Below are 20,676 nucleotides of genomic sequence, written 5' to 3' on the forward strand. Positions count from 1 at the left end.
TCCCGGGGTACACGGTCGAATGCCTTCTCCAAGTCCACAAAGCACATGTAGACTGGTTGAGCAAACTCCCATGCACCCTCAAGGACCTTGCCAAGAGTATAGAGCTGGTCCACAGTTCCACGACCAGGACAAAAACCACACTGTTCCTCCTGAATCCTAGGTTCGATTATCCGGCGTAGCCTCCTCTCCAGTACACCTGAATAGACCTTACCGGGAAGGCTTTGTACACCAAAGCAAATGTGTATTCGGTCTGCGGCTCGTTCGTCAAAAGGTTTGTACAAAGAGGGGTTCGTAAATCAAGGTTCCACTGTAATGGCAATTGATTAATATTCCCTTATCTCCTGGAGATAGTCAACGCCCCCATCCCAACCCCACCCCCAGCCCTCCCCCCCTTGATCCTTAATCCTTTGCTGGTTGAAGTGATTGTGATTGTTTGCCTGTCCTGTTTGCTCGCTTTATCCGTCTGTCTTTTTGTCAGTATATTCCCCTCCCCCCAGTTCTGTCTTTGTCCTCAGCAAAACTATTACATCCAACATCTCGGAATTTTGGCGTCCCAAACAATCCCAACACGCCACGAAACATCAATGGATCAAACTTGGCAGATGCTGGCCAGAGAGACAGACTTGTTTATAGGCTCCTTGTTTCCTCCTGCCTGTCCAAGGCATTGTCCTCACTCCCCGAGTGACAACTACGTGCATATGTCTTATATGCACATGTAGCCAATGCCCCGTCTGTGCTTTGGCCCCTGTGAACCCCCAGTCCTCACGTTTAGAGTGTTGCCAAATGTTTGGGGAAATCCGGTTGGATTCTAAAGTTTGCATTACTTTATCTCAAGCGACACCCTCTTTTGTAACACTCTAAATGCGCATTTCCCTTGTTCCTAGCAAAAGTATGTATCATTTGTCTTCCCAATTTGTTTTTAGTGTATCCACACTTATTTCCCTTTTCTAGAACCCCATTATCATTTATCTTGATCAACATTTTTGTTCTCTTTTTTGCTGGTGTCCTTTTAGTTTCTTCACTGTTCTCTTCTCTCTTTCAGCATGCCTTTCTCTTTGTCTACTGTTTGATAGGTTATTTGTCTAGAACTCTTTCTTTTTGTAACTTCTTCGTTGATACTTATCAGACTGACCAACTAAGTCTTTCTTGTGTTTCCAGGCTTTCCTTCCTTCACTCCCTATCTTTTCTTGCAGCTCTATTTTTTTCTATCTAATGTGCCGTTCTTTGTAACGATCTCACTCTCTGTTTTTGCTTTCGGTTTTTGTGACCTCACTGTTCATACTATTAATACTCGTTATCTCTTCTGTACAGATAAATGGTTCTTTGCTTGCTTTCCTCTTTCTTACATTACCTGTTGGACCTTCTATCTTATCTACAATCTTTATGATTTCTGTCAACTTTGTGTCTGCAACTTTCAGCCTCCTCTTGTTTGATTTTACTCTCATTTTTTCTCTCTCTGTGTGCTTCTTCTCTTCTCTATTGTTCATTTATTGCCTAACAGTGTTTCGGTGTTCAGCCTGCCCATCTATGGAGTGTTTTCTAATGTGCCATACTGCATCGACCAGGACTTTTGGGTTTTATTATTCTATTATGTTCTTTCTTTAGTTTCATATCTTATTGATTGTCTTTGTGTTTTGTTTTCATTCAGTACGCCGTCTTGTTTTCATGCTATACGAACTTCAAGTATTTCTTGGGTTTTCAACAATCCTACATCAATGGGAGATATTTTTTTCATGTTTTTATTCATATTTTCTTACTGGTGATAGGGACTTTAAGTAAACACGACACAAAACATCAACTGTCCTGTCAAACGTCTAGTCTTGTCAATGTTGCTATACATGTTTGTCCTCTGTGTTCTTTGTTATACATGTCATTTATATGTGGGCGTACTGTCATTGCCCCCCAAGGGATTTCATGGTTGGCCAATGAATTTAGAATTTCTCTTTGATGTTGCTTGTTGGAGATATGGATCTTTGCCACATTCTGCATATCTACAGACCTTTCAGATTCAAAGTTCCACCAAACACAACCCTCTGCATCAAAATGTCCTCAGATTTGGTGCCTGCTGTTTATCTGTGTATTTCTTGGCAGATCCCGATCTGGCCCATGTTAATAGGACATTTAGAGAAATGATAATCGCCTTTGAAGTGACATCTATCCAAAGCAAAACTTGGACCGAATTGGATGTTTCTGATAGGCAGTTTTCATGTGCCAAACAGGTGTAGGTTGGACTCCAACGTGTGCTCGGATTCTGTCTCTTTCTGGAGTCGAGGCTGTCCTGTCCTCTTGGTAAATGTGTGTTTGTGCTTCCAGGGGTAACAAGCCAGCCAACAGCCCCAAAGGCCAACCCCCTGATGCTGACGGCCACTCCTCCGTAACTGACCTGGCCAACTCTCTCACTGGAGACATGGTGATGGTAAGAACATTGTCATCCAAATAAATAACATTTCAGCAGCAGCTTTTGAACTTATGCCAGCTGAAGTTTCACAGCTTGCTAGGTTAGTTGTCCTTTTATAGCTTTAAAGGGGAACATTATCACCATTTCATAAGGGTTAAAACCATTAAAAATCAGTTCCCAGTGGCTTATTTTATTTTTCGAAGTTTTTTTCAAAATTTTACCTATCACGCAATATCCCTAAAAAGAGCTTCAAAGTGCCTGATTTTAACCATCGTTATATACACCCGTCCATTTTCCTGTGACGTCACATAGTGATGCCAACACAAACAAACGGTATAGCGACATTAGCTCGGATTCAGACTCAGATTTCAGCGGCTTAAGCGATTCAACCGATTACGCATGTATTGAAACGGATGGTTGTAGTGTGGAGGCAGGTAGCGAAAACGAAATTGAAGAAGAAACTGAAGCTATTGAGCCATATCGGTTTGAACCGTATGCAAGCGAAACCGACGGAAACGACACGACAGCCAGCGACACGGGAGAAAGCAAGGACGAATTCGGCGATCGCCTTCTAACCAACGATTGGCATGTGTTTGTTTGGCATTAAAGGAAACTAACAACTATGAACTAGGTTTACAGCATATGAAATACATTTGGCAACATCACGCACTTTGAGAGTGCAGACAGCCCAGTTTTCATCAATTAATATATTCTGTAGACATACCCTCATCCGCTCGCAGATTTCTTTGACTTTATCGTTGGAAATGCATCTGCTTTGAGTGTCGCAGGATATTGTTGCGTTTGGACCAGTTGGTCCTCCCAGGGAATTCAAGTCACAAGTCGCTCCCAAGCTCTTTACGACACTTAAAGCTGAGTAGAAAAAGAACAGGTATTTTGTAATATATTTGCAAAGCTTTGTAAATACATTGAGACCAGTCCAGCATAGAACATTCAATCGCGCCGCCAAGATGGTCTGCCCCCCCTTGAAAAACCCTCTCCCCTCTTAAGTCTCTCTTCCTCCCACCCTCGTAGTCTTGTCCCTCCAGCCAAAACACATGCCCATTGTCCTCCGCACCTGGACATAAGGTTAGATAAGAGAAAGGAGTATCTCTCTTTCTTACATTCCTCACTCAAGGTTTAAGCACACAGTAATTGCAGACAACCAAAAGATCACAATTGGAAGAAAAGCACTAGCTGTTTTGTAATATGATTATGAAATGAAAAGAAGTAACACTTAAATACGGATACATGTAAATATCTGCCTCCGACAATATCCACACATTCTTGCCATCTCTGTCGTAGCATAGCTTTCGTCGGTAAAGTGTGCGGAACAAACGTCCAATTTCTTACCACTTTCGCATCTTCGGGCGACTGGTGCAACTTGAATCCGTCCCTGTTCGTGTTGTTACACCCTCCGACAACACACCGACGAGGCATGATGTCTCCAAGGTACGGAAAACAGTCGAAAAAACGGAAAATAACAGAGCTGATTTGACTCGGTGTTTGAGAAAATGGCGGATTGCTTCCCGATGACGTCATCGCTCCGAGAGCGAATATTAGAAAGGCGTTTAATTCGCCAAAATTAACCCATTTAGAGTACGGAAATCGGTTAAAAAAATATATGGTCTTTTTTCTGCAACATCAAAGTATATATTGATGTTTACATAGGACTGGTGATAATGTTCCCCTTTAAGAAATTGGAGTCCGATAACAACACATGTTTAAATCAATTAGAGTAATTTAAATGTTAATGGATATCCGAAGCAAATCTTAATGCATTCTTTACATCAGTGTTGTTCAACCACTAGTGTGCCGTGAGATGCAGTCTGGTGTGTAGTTTCACCTATTTGGGTTAAAGATATTTTTTGCAAACCAGTAATTATAGTCTGCAAATGATGTGTTGCTGTTGAGTGTCGGTGCTGTCTAGAGCTCGGCAGAGTTACCGCGTAATATTCTTCCATATCAGTAGGTGGCAGGGTGCTTTGTAGATGTCGGAAACAGCGGGAGGCAGGGTGCAGGTAAAAAAAGGTGTCTAATGCTTAAACCAAAAATAAACAAAAGGTGAGTGCCGCTAAGAAAAGGCATTGAAGCTTAGGGAAGGCTGTGCAGAACAAAACTAAAACTGAACTGGCAAAAAAGTAAACAAAATCAGAATGCTGGACGACAGCAAAGACTTACTGTGGACAAAGACAACATCCACGGTCATGATCCGTGGCCCAGATCATGTTTTTGTATTTTCTGTTAGTTTTGGACTCCTTTAGTTCCTGTTTGTGACACCTCTGAGTTTGGTTTAGTGGCCGGTCAACCACTAATCAGAGAGCTTTTTATTCACCTTGCTCGCCACGCTCAGTCTGGCTTCCTTGTTTGCGAATACATTAGTTACGTTGGGTATTCCTTATTTTCTTGACTTCTAGTTCATGTGCTAAGCTTCGCCATGCTATCAGGACGGTTTTTGGTATTCTTGTGTTTTGCATGATTTATGGACAATAAATCATTCCGACCTCACGCTTTCGTCCGGAGTTTTCCGTCTGCCTTCCTGGGAGAACGACCCCACATAAAGATGCGACCCCGACGTGACCCCGACGTGACACCTCCCTAGGGAGGCGTTCGGGTGGCATGCTGACCAGATGCCCGAACCACCTCATCTGGCTCCTCTCGATGTGGAGGAGCAGCGGCTTTACTTTGAGCTCCCCCCGGATGGCAGAGCTTCTCACCCTATCTCTAAGGGAGAGCCCCGCCACCCGGCGGAGGAAACTTATTTCGGCCGCTTGTACTCGTGATCTTGTCCTTTCGGTCATAACCCAAAGCTCATGACCATAGGTGAGGATGGGAACGTAGATCGACCGGTAAATTGAGAGCTTTGCCTTCCGGCTCAGCTCCTTCTTCACCACAACGGATCGATACAGCGCATTACTGAAGACGCGGCACTGATCCGCCTGTCGATCTCACGATCCACTCTTCCCTCACTCGTGAACAAGACTCCGAGGTAGTTGAACTCCTCCACTTGGGGCAAGATCTCCTCCCCAACCCGGAGATGGCACTCCACCCTTTTCCGGGCGAGAACCATGGACTCGGACTTGGAGGTGCTGATTCTCATCCCAGTCGCTTCACACTCGGCTGCGAACTGATCCAGTGAGAGCTGAAGATCCTGGCCAGATGAAGCCATCAGGACCACATCATCTACAAAAAGCAGAGACCTAATCCTGCAGCCACCAAACCAGATCCCCTCAACGCCTTGACTGCGCCTAGAAATTCTGTCCATAAAAGTTATGAACAGAATCGGTGACAAAGGGCAGCCTTGGCGGAGTCCAACCCTCACTGGAAACGTGTCCGACTTACTGCCGGCAATGCGGACCAAGCTCTGGCACTGATCATACAGGGAGCGGACAGCCACAATCAGACAGTCCGATACCCCATACTCTCTGAGCACTCCCCACAGGACTTCCTGAGGGACACGGTCGAATGCCTTCTCCAAGTCCACAAAACACATGTAGACTGGTTGGGCAAACTCCCATGCACCCTCAAGGACCCTGCCGAGAGTATAGAGCTGGTCCACAGTTCCACGACCAGGACGGAAACCACACTGTTCCTCCTGAATCCGAGGTTCGACTATCCGGTGTAGCCCCATCTCCAGTACACCTGAATAGACCTTACCGGGAAGGCTGAGGAGTGTGATCCCACGATAGTTAGAACACACCCTCCGGTTCCCCTTCTTAAAGAGAGGAACCACCACCCCGGTCTGCCAATCCAGAGGTACCGCCCCCGATGTCCACGCGATGCTGCAGAGTCTTGTCAACCAAGACAACTCCACAGCATCCAGAGCCTTAAGGAACTCCGGGCAGATCTCATCTACCCCTGGGGCCTTGCCACCGAGGAGCTTTTTAACGACCTCAGCAACCTCAGCCCCAGAAATAGAAGAGCCCACCACAGACTCCCCAGGCACTGCTTCCTCATAGGAAGACGTGTTGGTGGGATTAAGGAGGTCTTCGAAGTATTCCCTCCACCGATCCACAACATCCGCAGTCGAGGTCAGCAGAACACCATCCCCACCATACACGGTGTTGATAGTGCACTGCCTCCCCTTCCTGAGGCGGCGGATGGTGGTCCAGAATTGCTTCGAAGCCGTCCGGAAGTCGTTGAAATATTCTTGAATGCTAAAATAAAGTCGATGCGGGAAATATCGCTCAAAGGAAGACATGAAACTGCTACAGGAAAATACCAAAACAAATACAGAAAAAGCTACCAAAATAGGAGCGCAAGACAAGAACTAAAACACTACACTCAGGAAAACAGCAAACAACTCAAAATAAGTCACGGCGTGACAGTACACCTACTTTGAGACAAGAGCTACATTGATGCATGCTTGGTTATGGTTTAAAGTCATATCCTATATATAGATATATAGCTCTGTGATGTAACGTCTACTTCATACAGTATGTATGTTCTTGCCTATTACATCCATGACGTGGAAGTAGGCCTAGGCGATACGGCATAAAAATAAAATAAAATCTCAAGATTTGTTTACAAAATATGACATGTGTATAATAAATAATAAATACAAATGACAGCAATATAATCAAACATGTTTTGCTTGATGAAAATGTAGCATTGTATATTACTTGCAGGTAAATGATAAAGTCCAACATTAGAGGACACTATAGTTTTAGTAGGTGGATAAAAGCAGGCTTTTCCACTGAATGGAGACCATATCTCTAGTGATTGCTATCCATTGTGCTCCTTTCTCATGATGTATTGTACAAACCCCGTTTCCATATGAGTTGGGAAATTGTGTTAGATGTAAATATAAACGGAATACAATGATTTGCAAATCCTTTTCAACCCATATTCAATAGAATGCACTACAAAGACAACATATTTGATGTTCAAACTCATAAACTTTATTTATTTTTTGCAAATAATAATTCACTTAGAATTTTATGGCGGCAACACGTGCCAAAGTAGTTGGGAAAGGGCATGTTCACCACTGTGTCACATCACCTTTTCTTTTAACAACACTCAATAAATGATTGGGAACCGAGGAAACTAATTGTTGAAGCTTCGAAAGTGGAATTCTTCCCATTCTTGTTTTATGTAGAGCTTCAGTCGTTCAACAGTCCGGGGTCTCCGCTGTCGTATTTTACGCTTCATAATGCGCCACACATTTTCGATGGGAGACAGGTCTGGACTGCAGGCGGGCCAGGAAAGTACCCGCATTATTTTATTACGAAGCCACGCTGTTGTAACACGTGCTGAATGTGGCTTGGCATTGTCTTGCTGAAATAAGCAGGGGCGTCCATGAAAAAGACGTCGCTTAGATGGCAGCATATGTTGTTCCAAAACCTGTATGTACCTTTCAGCATTAATGGTGCCTTCACAGATGTGTAAGTTACCCATGCCTTGGGCACTAATACACCCCCATACCATCACACATGCTGGCTTTTCAACTTTGCGCCTATAACAATCCGGATGGTTCTTTTCCTCTTTGGTCCGGAGGACACGACGTCCACAGTTTCCAAAAACAATTTGAAATGTGGACTCGTCAGACCACAGAACACTTTTCCACTTTGTATCAGTCCATCTTAGATGAGCTCAGGCCCAGCGAAGCCGACACCGTTTCTGGGTGTTGTTGATAAACGGTTTTTGCCTTGCATAGGAGAGTTTTAACTTGCACTTACAGATGTAGCGACCAGCTGTAGTTACTGACAGTGGGTTTTTGAAGTGTTCCTGAGCCCATGTGGTGATATCCTTTACACACTGATGTCGCTTGTTGATGCAGTACAGCCTGAGGGATCGAAGGTCACGGGCTTAACTGCTTACGTGCAGTGATTTCTCCAGATTCTCTGAACCCTTTGATGATATTACGGAGCGTAGATGGTGAAATCCCTAAATTCCTTGCAATAGCTGGTTGAGAAAGGTTTTTCTTAAACTGTTCAACAATTTGCTCACGCATTTGTTGACAAAGTGGTGACCCTCGCCCCATCCTTGTTTGTGAATGACTGAGCATTTAATGGAATCTACTTTTATACCCAATCATGGCACCCACCTGTTCCCAATTAGCCTGCACACCTGTGGGATGTTCCAAATAAGTGTTTGATGAGCATTCCTCAACTTTATCAGTATTTATTGCCACCTTTCCCAACTTCTTTGTCACGTGTTGCTGGCATCAAATTCTAAAGTTAATGATTATTTGAAAAAAAAAAAAGGTTTATCAGTTTGAACATCAAATATGTTGTCTTTGTAGCATATTTGTCACGACTTGGTCCTGGGGTTTAGTTTTTCTCGAAGGCAACGGAAAGTTGGCTCGGGCGAGACGGGAGTTAAGTTACATTTTTTATAGACTATAAATACAAAACAAGGAAGTAACCAAAAGGTGCGCACAATGGCGGAGAACAAACTATGAAACCAAACACTTGCACAAAGGCAAAAACTATGAACAACAAAAAACACTAACTGTGGCTTAATAAACAAAAACTTACGTGGCATGGAACCGGCATGAAAAAAGAGCAGCAAGGATCATAAGCGTGTGGAGAGTGTGCAGAAGCATAAATATGGAGATGTCACCAGAAAGACAAACTGAAAACACTGAACTTAAATACTACAGACATGATTAACGAAAACAGGTGCGCGACTCAAAACGTGAAACAGGTGCGTGACGTGACAGGTGAAAACTAATGGGTTGCTATGGTGACAATCAAGAGTGCACAATGAGTCCAAACGTGGAACAGGTGAAACTAATGGGGTAATCATGGAAACAAGACAGGGAGTGAAAAGCCAGAAACTAAAGAGTCCTATAACTAAACAAAACATGACTTAAAACAAAACATGATTACACAGACATGACAATATTCAACTGAATATGGGTTGAAAATGATTTGCAAATCATTGTATTCTGTTTATATTTACATCTAACACAATTTCCCAACTCATATGGAAACGGGGTTTGTAACTGCAGTTCCCCTTTAAGATTAAAAAAAAAAAAAAAAAACGAACACCAAACTTGCCACATTTCACTGTCTATAACTGTCATTTTAATATTAGAAATTGTCATTAATTTGATTACCATTTGCTGGAAAATCTAATAAAAAAAAAGGAAATTAGAAATGTAAGTTACAGTGGCAATAAAGACAGCCACAGGATAAAATACATTTAAGGACTAAATAAGACTGCTGAAATGACTGAATGGCAACCTTGAATTCTACCACCTTGACTCTCTGTCTGCATGTAGACAAAGCCACACTCTGTCTCTCTTTGCGACTGTTTGTCTCTTTGCACTTTCCTTCCCCGTATCCTGCGTTCATCAGATAGTGGCCTTTTAGTGCACAGCAGCGATAAAGAAGCCAGAGTGCATGGTGGTCCACAATCTTTAATCTGAGCACCTTCCGCCTCTTAAGAACATTAGTAAGGAAATTAAACTCTGTCAGTCCGCTTAATGTCACACCAATCTCTGACTTTGAGCTTGTACTTAGTAAAACGGGAGGCTAAATCCCTCTCCTTGCAAAGTTTCTGCGGATCATGCGAATACATTCCCACTCCCTATGCCTGAACTTTTGTGCTGCTATGGCATGTCTTCATTTTTAATGTGACTGCACTCGTTGCCACTGTAGCTGTCTCCAGGTTCGGAGGATGACGATGGCGAGGGGCCTATCAGTGAGAAGCTGGGCCGTATCCAGTTCAGCATAGGCTACAGCTTCCAGAACACAACCCTCACAGTCAAAGTTCTCAGGGGCCAGGAGCTACCAGCCAAGGACTTTTCCGGTACCTCGGATCCCTTCGTTAAAATCTACCTGCTGCCTGATAAAAAGCACAAACTGGAAACCAAGATCAAGAGGAAGAACCTCAACCCCCACTGGAATGAAACCTTCTTGTTTGAAGGTTTGTGTCATTTCCCTTCAGACTTTTCTACTTTTGAAATATAGATCAAATTGAAGTTGTCCGTAAAACAATCTACACCAGGGGTGCTCATTACGTCGATCGCGAGCTACCGGTCGATCGTGGAGGGTGTGTTAGTCGATCACCAGCCAGGCATTAAAAAAATAGTCCTAAAAATGAGCGATCATAAATCTTCACTATGACGTCACTTTCGTCACTTGATTGACATTCACGGCACCCGAGGGTCTTCTGAGATGACGCTGGCTGCTGCCAGCTCATTAAAATTACCGACTGGAAGGCGAGAAACACTTTATTTCAACAGACTCTGGCGCCGTACCTGTCGTCAAAACTCCAAAGACCGACTGCACAGTTGCACTAACAAAATAAGAGTCTCAGAAAGCTGGTGTGCACAAGCTAGCAAGCTACGGAGTTTGCCGACAATGTATTTCTTGTAAAGTGTATACAAAGGAGTACGGAAGCTGGACAAATAAGATGCCAAAAACCAACCACTTTCAGGTGGTATTGGACAGAAAGGAGGACTTTTTTTCTCCTCCATTCGAAAATGCGGACGTTATCAGCACCACTGTCTGCTTCCAATCAATGCAAGTCATCAGAATCAGGTAATACACCAACTTATATTCTTGTCTTCATGAAAGAAAGGAATCTATATGTGTTAAACATGCTTGTATTATCTTTGAACACCTTTAACTTGTTAACAATATTAACTATATGTGTTAAACATGCTTGTATTATCTTTAAACACCTTTAACTTGTTAACAATATTAACTATATGTTAAACATGCTTGTATTATCTTTAAACACTTTTAACTTGTTAACAATATTAACTATATGTGTTAAGCATGCTTGTATTATCTTTAAACACATTTAACTTATTAACAATATTAACTATATGTGTTAAACATGCTTGTATTATCTTTAAACACCTTTAACTTGTTAACAATATTAATTATATGTGTTAAACATGCTTGTATTATCTTTAAACACATTTAAGTTGTTAACAATATTAACTATATGTGTTAAACATGCTTGTATTATCTTTAAACACCTTTAAGTTGTTAACAATATTAACTATATGTATTAAACATTCTTGTATTATCATTAAACACCTTTAATTTATTAACAATATTAACTATGTGTTAAACATGCTTGTATTATCATCAAACACCTTTAACTTGTTAACAATATTAACTATATGTGTTAAACATGCTTGTATTATCTTTAAACACCTTTAACTTGTTAACAATATTAACTATATGTATTAAACATACTTGTATTATCATTAAACACCTTTAATTTGTTAACAATATTAACTATATGTGTTAAACATGCTTGCATTATCATTAAACACCTTTAACTTGTTAACAAAAACATATATTTCATAAATAAGTAAATATAAATGATATATATGAATGAGGTAGATCCCCACGACTTGATCAATTGAAAAGTAGCTCGCCTGCAGAAAAAGTGTGAGCACCCCTGATCTACACTGTCAGAATTAAATCAATGCCATCTTAATAAAATATTGGTTTAGTTAAAAAAGGGTTAGCAATAAGATGCCATTATGCTGTTTCCATGGAAACTTGATGCGGAATGCCCTCAGCAGAGAAAGGACACAAAGAATCGGCAGAAACATAAAAAGTCAGACAGAAATGGATTTCGGAAAACTCTCAAAGTAACGCACCACCAGTGTTTGTACTAAGGATGTGTCGATGTATTTTTTTTTAGTCCCACAGCTGACAAGCGGCCAGCAGCTACGGTAATTGTGTGTGGAGCTGCTCCCCCTAAGACAGGGGTCGGCAACCCGCGGCTCCGGAGCCGCATGCGGCTCTTTGATCACTCTGATGCGGCTCAGCAGCTTACTTGCTGAACCCCCCCAATTTTCCCGTGAGACTTCCGGATTTCAGTGCCTCTCACGGAAAACTCCCGGGATTAATGTTCACCGATTTTCACCTTTACAGTTATAATAAGGGCGTGGCATGATGGCACAACATTTGGCGCCCTCTACAATCTGTATTGACAGCGTGCCAGCCCAACACTTGTTATACAACATATATCTTCTGCTTGCACACGCACGTGACAGCAAGGCATACTTGGTCAACAACCACACAGGTTACACTGACGGTGACCATATAAAACAACTTTAACACTCTTACTAATAATGCGCCACACTTTGAACCAAAACCAAACAAGAATGACAAACACATTTCGGGAGAACATCTGCACCTTAACACAACATAAACACAACAGGACAAATACCCGGAATCCCATGCAGCCCTGACTCTTCCGGGCTACATTATACACCCCTGCTACCACCAAACCGCGCCCCCACCCCAACCCTGCTCCCTCACACATAATGTATCCCGGAAGAGTTAGGGCTGCATGGGATTCTGGGTATTTGTCCTGTTGTGTTTATGTTGTGTTAAGGTGCAGATGTTCTCCCGAAATGTGTTTGTCATTCTCGTTTGGTGTGGGTTCACAGTGTGGCGCATTATTAGTAAGAGTGTTAAAGTTTTTTTTTATACCGCCACCTTCAGTGTAACCTGTGTGGTTGTTGACCAAGTATGCCTTGCTGTCACCTACGTGAGCAAGCGGAAGCCCCATACAACGTGTGGCTGATCAGGCACGCTGGTTGTAGTGGGCGCTGTTTGCTGTACCATCACGGCACGCATGACGCTGGCAAGTGCCGTTCATTTATAACCCACGTGCCGCACCAGCTTTCAAATTCCATATAAAGGTGTGGGCAGCGTGTCTGAGACCCCTGGATTATACATAGCACAAAGCAAAAAAAAAAACTTTGTATGCTGTGTTATTTCATTTAAAATTTCCAAAAATTTTTGCGGCTCCCATTGTTTTCTATAATTTGTGAAACTGGTCAAAATGGCTCTTTGACTGGTAAAGGTTGCCGACCCCTGGCCTAAGACAAGGGGTCGGCAACCCGCGACTTTAGAGCCCCATGCGGCTCTTTAACAGTCTCTGGAGCTTTTTCAAAAATGTATGAAAAATGGAAAAAGATGAGTGGAAAAAAATATACTTTTTTTTTAATATGGTTTCTGTAGGAGGACAACCATGACACAAACCTCCCTAATTGTTATAAAGCACACTGTTTATATTAAACATGCTTCACTGACTCAAGTATTTGGCGAGCGCCGTTTTGTCCTACTAAATTTGGCGGTCCTTGAACTCACCGTAGTTTGTTTACATGTATAACTTTCTCCGACTTTCTAGGACGTGTTTTATGCCACTTCTTTTTCTGTCTCATGTTGTCCACCAAACTTTTAACGTTGTGCATGAATCCACAAAGGTGAGTTTTGTTGATGTTATTGACTTGTGTGGAGTGCTAATAAGACATATTTGGTCACTGCAAGACTGCAAGCTAATCGATGCTAACATGCTATTTAGGCTAGCTATATGTACATATTGCATCATAATGCCTCATTTGTAGCTATATTTGAGGTCATTTAGTTTCCTTTAAGTCATCTCAATTCAATGTATATCTCATGACACACCATCTGTATGTAATATGGCTTTTAATTTGTTGCGGCTCCAGACAGTTTTGTTTTTGTATTTTTGGTCCAATATGGCTCTTTCAACATTTTGGGTTGCCGACCCCTGCCCTAAGATGACAATGATAATATTAACAATCACCTCTATTACGGCAAATTAACTGCATTTCTTAGTATCTTCATTATCATTACAAAGTTACATTATCACTGGAGGATGAGGCTAAGTATGTAACACCCTGAGAGCAAGCCAGGAGCAGGCACGCTAACCGCTAAGCTAACCAGAACTAACCACTCCACTGACACATGCCTTCTCTATCTGACCGACCACATGGTCATGCTGGACCTTCAGAAGGCCTTTGACACCGTTAACCACGCTATACTGTTGGATAAGCTCAGAGCAATTGGAATTGATAAACCTCATCATCCCCTCTCAGTAAGCTGTGGAGTCCCCCAGGGCAGTATATTAGGGCCTTTACTGTTCCTAATATACATAAACGACATGTCATCAGCATGCGACTGTGAATTGTTCTTGTTTGCGGATGACTCGGCCCTGCTGGTATCAGACAAGGACAAGTCACAGGTGGAGAAAATCCTCAGTGCTGAACTCTGTAGAACTTGCACCTGGCTCGCTGACAACAAGCTATCCATACACTTGGGTGAAACGGAATCCATCCTATTTGGGTCCCACATCGACCTTAAGAAAGTCAATGACTTTACTATAAAAGTAGGTGACATTGTTATCACCAGGAAAGATGAGGTCACCTACCTAGGTTCCATTCTAGAGGCTAATCTTTCCTGTGATAAAAAGGCAACCAAGGTAATCAGAAAGGTCAACCAACGAACGAGATTTCTCTACAGAATCTCCTCTCTGGTCAACAAAAGCACCATGAAGATTCTAGCGGGAACTCTCGTTCAACCCTTTTTCGATTACGCATGCACCTCCTGGTACCCTAGCACCTCCAAAACCCTCAAATCTAGACTCCAAACAACCCAGAACAAGCTAGTCAGATTACTTCTAGACCTCCACCCCAGATCACACCTCACCCCTACCCACTTCTCCAAAGTGGGCTGGCTCAGGGTGGAGGACGGAGTAAAACAACTTGCACTGAGCCTGGTCTATAAAATCCGCTACACCTCCCTGATACCGAAGTACATGTCAAACTACTTCCTTAACGTAAATGACCGCCCTAACCACAACACCAGGGGGAGCTCCACTAACCACGTTAAACCCAGATTCCGATCTAACAAAGGTCTTAACTCATTCTCCTTCTATGCCACATCAATATGGAATGCACTCCCAACAGGTGTAAAAGAAAGGGCATCCCTATCCTCCTTCAAAACCGCACTAAAAGAACACCTCCAGGCAACTTCAACCCTAAACTAACACCCCCCCCGGATTGTTAATAATCAAATGTAAATAATCAAATGAAGATACTTATTCTTATGCTTTCTGATCTCTCTCTCTATGTCCACTACTTGCTGTACATATCCTACCAAGTCAGACCTACACTGTTTCAATATCCATTTCTCTGATGATGCAATTGTTGATGACTGACGTGTTGATATCAACCAAACCTAACCCCCCGCCCTCCACATCCCACACCCCGGATTATAAATAATGTAAATAATTCAATGTATATACTCTGATGATTAACTTGTGTGATGACTGTATTATGATGATAGTATATATCTGTATCATGAATCAATTTAAGCGGACCCCGACTTAAACAAGTTGAAAAACTTATTGGGGTGTTACCATTTAGTGGTCAATTGTACGGAATATGTACTGAACTGTGCAATCTACTAATAAAAGTTTCAATCAATCAATCAAAAAAAAACGCTAAGCTAACTGCTAAGCTACCTTCAAACAAGACCAAGAAATAATTGCTTAGTAAAGTTGAAGAATTGTAGATGGAAACACGTTATGACAAAAAATAAGCAGATATTAACAGAAATCAACAAGTCCTTTAATAAGATTCTAGAGAGAATAATATAACAACAGATGTTTGTGTGTCAGCATTGTCACAATCAGTACAAGACATGTATGTTAAAGTTAAAGCACCACTGATAGTCACAAACACACTAGGTCTGGTAAAATTACCCTCTGCATTTGACCCATCCCGTTGTTCCACCCCCTGGGAGGTGAGGAGAGCAGTGAGCGGCAGCGGTGGCCGCGCTCGGGAATCATTTTGGTGATTTAACCCCCAATTCCAACCCTTGATGCTGAGTGCCAAGCAGGGAGGTAATGGCTCCCATTTTTATAGTCTTTGGTATGACGAGGGCAGATCCATCCAAAAATTGTTGATGTGGACACCACGGCTAGTATCATCCATCCATCCATCCATCTTCTTCCGCTTATCCGAGGTCGGGTCGCGGGGGCAGCAGCCTAAGCAGGGAAGCCCAGACTTCCCTCTCCCCAGCCACTTCGTCAAGCTCCTCCCGGGGGATCCCGAGGCGTTCCCAGGCCAGCCGGGAGAGATAGTCTTCCCAACGTGTCCTGGGTCTTCCCCGTGGCCTCCTACCGGTCGGACGTGCCCGAAACATCTCCCTAGGGAGGCGTTCGGGTGGCATCCTGACCAGATGCCCGAACCACCTCTCGATGTGGGGGAGCAGCGGCTTTACTTTGAGCTCCCCCCGGATCACCCTATCTCTAAGGGAGAGCCCCGCCACCCGGCGGAAGAAACTCATTTCAGCCGCTTGTACCCGTGATCTTGTCCTTTCGGTCATAACCCAAAGCTCATGACCATAGGTGAGGATGGGAACGTAGATCGACCGGTAAATCGAGAGTTTGCCTTCCGGCTCAGCTCCTTCTTCACCACAACGGATCGATACAGCGTCCACATTACTGAAGACGCCGCACCGATCCGCCTGTCGATCTCACGATCCACTCTTCCCTCACTCGTGAACAAGACTCCGAGGTACTTGAACTCCTCCACTTGGGGCAAGATCTCCTCCCCAACCCGGAGATGGCACTCCACCCTTTTCCGGGCGAGAACCATGGACTCGGACTTGGAGGTGCTGATTCTCATCCCAGTCGCTTCACACTCGGCTGCGAACCGATCCAGTGAGAGCTGAAGATCTTGGCCAGATGAAGCCATCAGGACCACATCATCTGCAAAAAGCAGAGACCTAATCCTGTAGCCACCAAACCAGATACCCTCAACGCCCTGACTGCGCCTAGAAATTCTGTCCATGAAGGTTATGAACAGAATCGGTGACAAAGGGCAGCCCTAGCGGAGTCCAACCCTCACTGGAAACGGGTCCGACTTACTGCCGGCAATGCGGACCAAGCTCTGACACTGATCATACAGGGAGCGAACCGCCACAATAAGACAGTCCGTTACCCCATACCCTCTGAGCACTCCCCACAGGACTTCCCGGCCTTCTCCAAGTCCACAAAGCACATGTAGACTGGTTGGGCAAACTCCCATGCACCCTCAAGGACCCTGCCGAGAGTATAGAGCTGGTCCACAGTTCCACGATCAGGACGAAAACCACACTGTTCCTCCTGAATCCGAGGTTCAACTATCCGGCGTAGCCTCCTCTCCAGTACACCTGAATAGACCTTACCGGGAAGGCTGTGGCTAGTATCAGTACAGCATCAATACTAGTGTTTAGGTTGATATTGTTATTTTTTCAAAATAATTTTTTTGTTTTGTTTTTATTAATGTTTAAAAATGCAGGGAATAATTGTCTGCACACAATAGGACTTTAAGGGAAAAAAACAAAGGATTTAAATGAATAGTAGATGATATTTAATGTGTACTATTGAATTACTCTAAGAACTGTATCTACCATATTTTTCTGACTATAAGTCGCAGTTTTTTTTCATAGATTCGGCCGGTGCGACTTATACTCCGGAGCGACTTATACTCCGAAAAATGTGGTAATAAAAGAGAATAAGGAAGTAGTTTAAATATTGTGTTGTTATTGTTAAACTTTCAATTAGAGATGTCCCGTCAATGGGATCGGATTGGGGGCGATATTTGCCTTTTTTAACTGAATGTATGTAGCATCCGATACCACAAATGTTTATATATCATCTGATTTACAACAATACTAGCAAATTCTTAATGTAATATGTGATATTTTGTTTATCAATATGTGTTATTGTGTTCACTACTTACTCGCTATAAAACATTCCTTTTTATGATTTATTGTCCAAGTATCGGTTTGGGACTCAAAATCGGATCTGATGGAGGGCAAACATTTTAAACGGGACATCCCTGCTGTCAAAGACACTTACCATATACAGGACTGTCTCAGAAAATTTAAATATTTTGATAAAGTCCTTTATTTTCTGTAATGCAATTAAAAAAACCAAAAATGTCATACATTCTGGATTCATTACACATCAACTGAAATATTGAAAGCCTTTTATTATTTTAATATTGCTGATTATGGTATACAGCTTAAGAAAACTCAAAAATCCTATCTCAAAAATTTTTAATATTTCCTCAGACTAAGTGAAAAAAAAAGATTTATAACAGCAAAACCAAATCAAACATTTGAAAATGTCAATTACTGCACTCAGTACTTGGTTGGGAATCCTTTTGCACGGATTATTGCATCAATGTGGTGTGGCATGGAGGCAATCAGCTTGTGGCATTGCTGAGGTGTTATGGAGGCCCAGGATGCTTCAATAGCGGCCTTTAGCTCATTTGCATTATTGGGTCTGGTGTCTTTCAGCTTCTTCTTCACAATACCCCAAAAATTCTGATGCAATCAGCTTGTGGCATTGCTGAGGTGTTATGGATGCCCAGGATGCTTCAATAGTGGCCTTTAGCTCATTTGCATTATTGGGTCTGGTGTCTTTCAGCTTCTTCTTCACAATACCCCACACATTCTCTATGGGGTTCAGGTCAGGAGAGTTGGCAGGCCAATCGAGGACAGTAAAGCCATGGTCAGTACACCAGTTACTGGTGGCTTTGGCACTGTGGGCAGGTGCCAGATCATGCTGGAAAATGAAATCATCATCTCCATAGAGCTTTTCAACAGATGGAAGCATGTAGTGCTCTAAAATCTCTTGGTACACAGCTGCATTGACTCTGGACTTGATGAAACACAGTGGACCAACACCAGCAGCTGACATGGCTCCCCAAACCATTGCTGACTGTGGGAACTTCACACTGGATTTCAAGCAACTTGGATTTTGCTCCTCTCCAGCCTTCCTCCAGACTCTAGCGCCTTGACTTCCAAATGAAAACAGGACTCTGGACCACTCTGCAACTTTCCAGTGCTTCTTTTCCATAGCCCAAGTCAGACGCTTCTAGAGATTTTAGAGCACTACATGCTTCCATCTGTTGAAAAGCTCTGTGGAGATGATGATTTCATTTTCCAGCATGATCTGGCACCTGCCCACAGTGCCAAAATTACCAGTAACTGGTGTACTGACCATGGCATTACTGTCCTCCATTGGCCTGCCACCTCCCCTGACCTGAACCTCATAGAAAATTTGTGGGGTATTGTGAAGAAGAAGCTGAAAGACACCAGACCTAATAATGCAAATGAGCTAAAGGCCGCTATTGAAGCATCCTGGGCATCCATAACACCTCAGCAATGCCACAGGCTGATTGCCTTCATGCCATGCCGCATTGATGCAGTAATCCGTGCAGAAGGATTCCCAACCAAATACTGAGTGCATTAATTGACATTTTCCAAATGTTTGATTTTGTTTTGCTGTTATAAATCTTTTTTTTTTTTTACTTGGTCTGAGGAAATATTCACATTTTTTGAGATAGGATTTTTGAGTTTTCTTAAGCTGTACGCCATAATCAGCAATATTAAAATATGTATGACATTTTTCCATCCATCCATCCATCTTCTTCCGCTTATCCGAGGTCGGGTTGCGGGGGCAGCAGCCTAAGCAGGGAAGCCCAGACTTCCCTCTCCCCAGCCACTTCGTCAAGCTCCTCCCGGGGGATCCCGAGGCGTTCCCAGGCCAGCCGGGAGACATAGTCTTCCCAACGTGTCCTGGGTCTTCCCCGTGGCCTCCTACCGGTCGGACGTGCCCGAAACACCTCCCTAGGGAGGAGTTCGGGTGGCATCCTGACCAGATGCCCGAACCACCTCATCTGACTCCTCTCGATGTGGAGGAGCAGCGGCTTTACTTTGAGCCCCTCCCGGATGACAGAGCTTCTCACCCTATCTCTAAGGGAGAGCCTCGCCACCCGGCGGAGGAAACTCATTTCGGCCGCTTGTACCCGTGATCTTGTCCTTTCGGTCATGACCCAAAGCTCATGACCATAAGTGAGGATGGAAACGTAGATCGACCGGTAAATCGAGAGCTTTGCCTTCCGGCTCAGCTCCTTCTTCACCACAACGGATCGATACAGCGTCCGCATTACTGAAGACGCCGCAACGATCCGCCTGTCGATCTCACGATCCACTCTTCCCTCACTCGTGAACAAGACTCCGAGGTACTTGAACTCCTCCACTTGGGGCAAGATCTCCTCCCGAACCCGGAGATGGCACTCCACCCTTTTCCGGGCGAGAACCATGGCCTCGGACTTGGAGGTGCTGATTCCCATCCCAGTCGCTTCACACTCGGCTGCGAACCGATCCAGTGAGAGCTGAAGATCTTGGCCAGATGAAGCCATCAGGACCACATCATCTGCAAAAAGCAGAGACCTAATCCTGCAGCCACCAAACCAGATATCCTCAACGCCCTGACTGCGCCGAGAAATTATGTCCATAAAGGTTATGAACAGAATGGGTGACAAAGGGCAGCCCTGGCGGAGTCCAACCCTCACTGGAAACGGGTCCGACTTACTGCCGGCAATGCGGACCAAGCTCTGACACTGATTATACAGGGAGCGAACCGCCACAATAAGACAGTCCGTTACCCCATACTCTCTGAGCACTCCCCACAGGACTTCCCGGGGT

The 20,676-nt window shown here is 43.6% G+C and overlaps 2 protein-coding genes across 3 annotated transcripts in view; both read left to right on the top strand.

The window, feature by feature from the left end:
• LOC133612273 (uncharacterized) overlaps positions 1–20,676 on the top strand; it is a 120,544-nt gene that overhangs the window by 72,400 nt on the left and 27,468 nt on the right. For both annotated transcript variants that reach the window (XM_061969523.2, XM_061969524.2), the window contains 2 exons: positions 2,314–2,416; positions 10,003–10,270. In XM_061969523.2, coding sequence (XP_061825507.2) covers positions 2,314–2,416; positions 10,003–10,270 — 371 coding nt within the window. The remainder of the gene's footprint in view (positions 1–2,313; positions 2,417–10,002; positions 10,271–20,676) is intronic.
• fads2 (fatty acid desaturase 2) overlaps positions 1–20,676 on the top strand; it is a 253,327-nt gene that overhangs the window by 57,492 nt on the left and 175,159 nt on the right. The gene's annotated exons all lie outside the window — the stretch shown is intronic.

This window comes from Nerophis lumbriciformis, linkage group LG10 (assembly GCF_033978685.3).
Source record: "Nerophis lumbriciformis linkage group LG10, RoL_Nlum_v2.1, whole genome shotgun sequence".
Classification (NCBI taxonomy): domain Eukaryota; kingdom Metazoa; phylum Chordata; class Actinopteri; order Syngnathiformes; family Syngnathidae; genus Nerophis; species Nerophis lumbriciformis.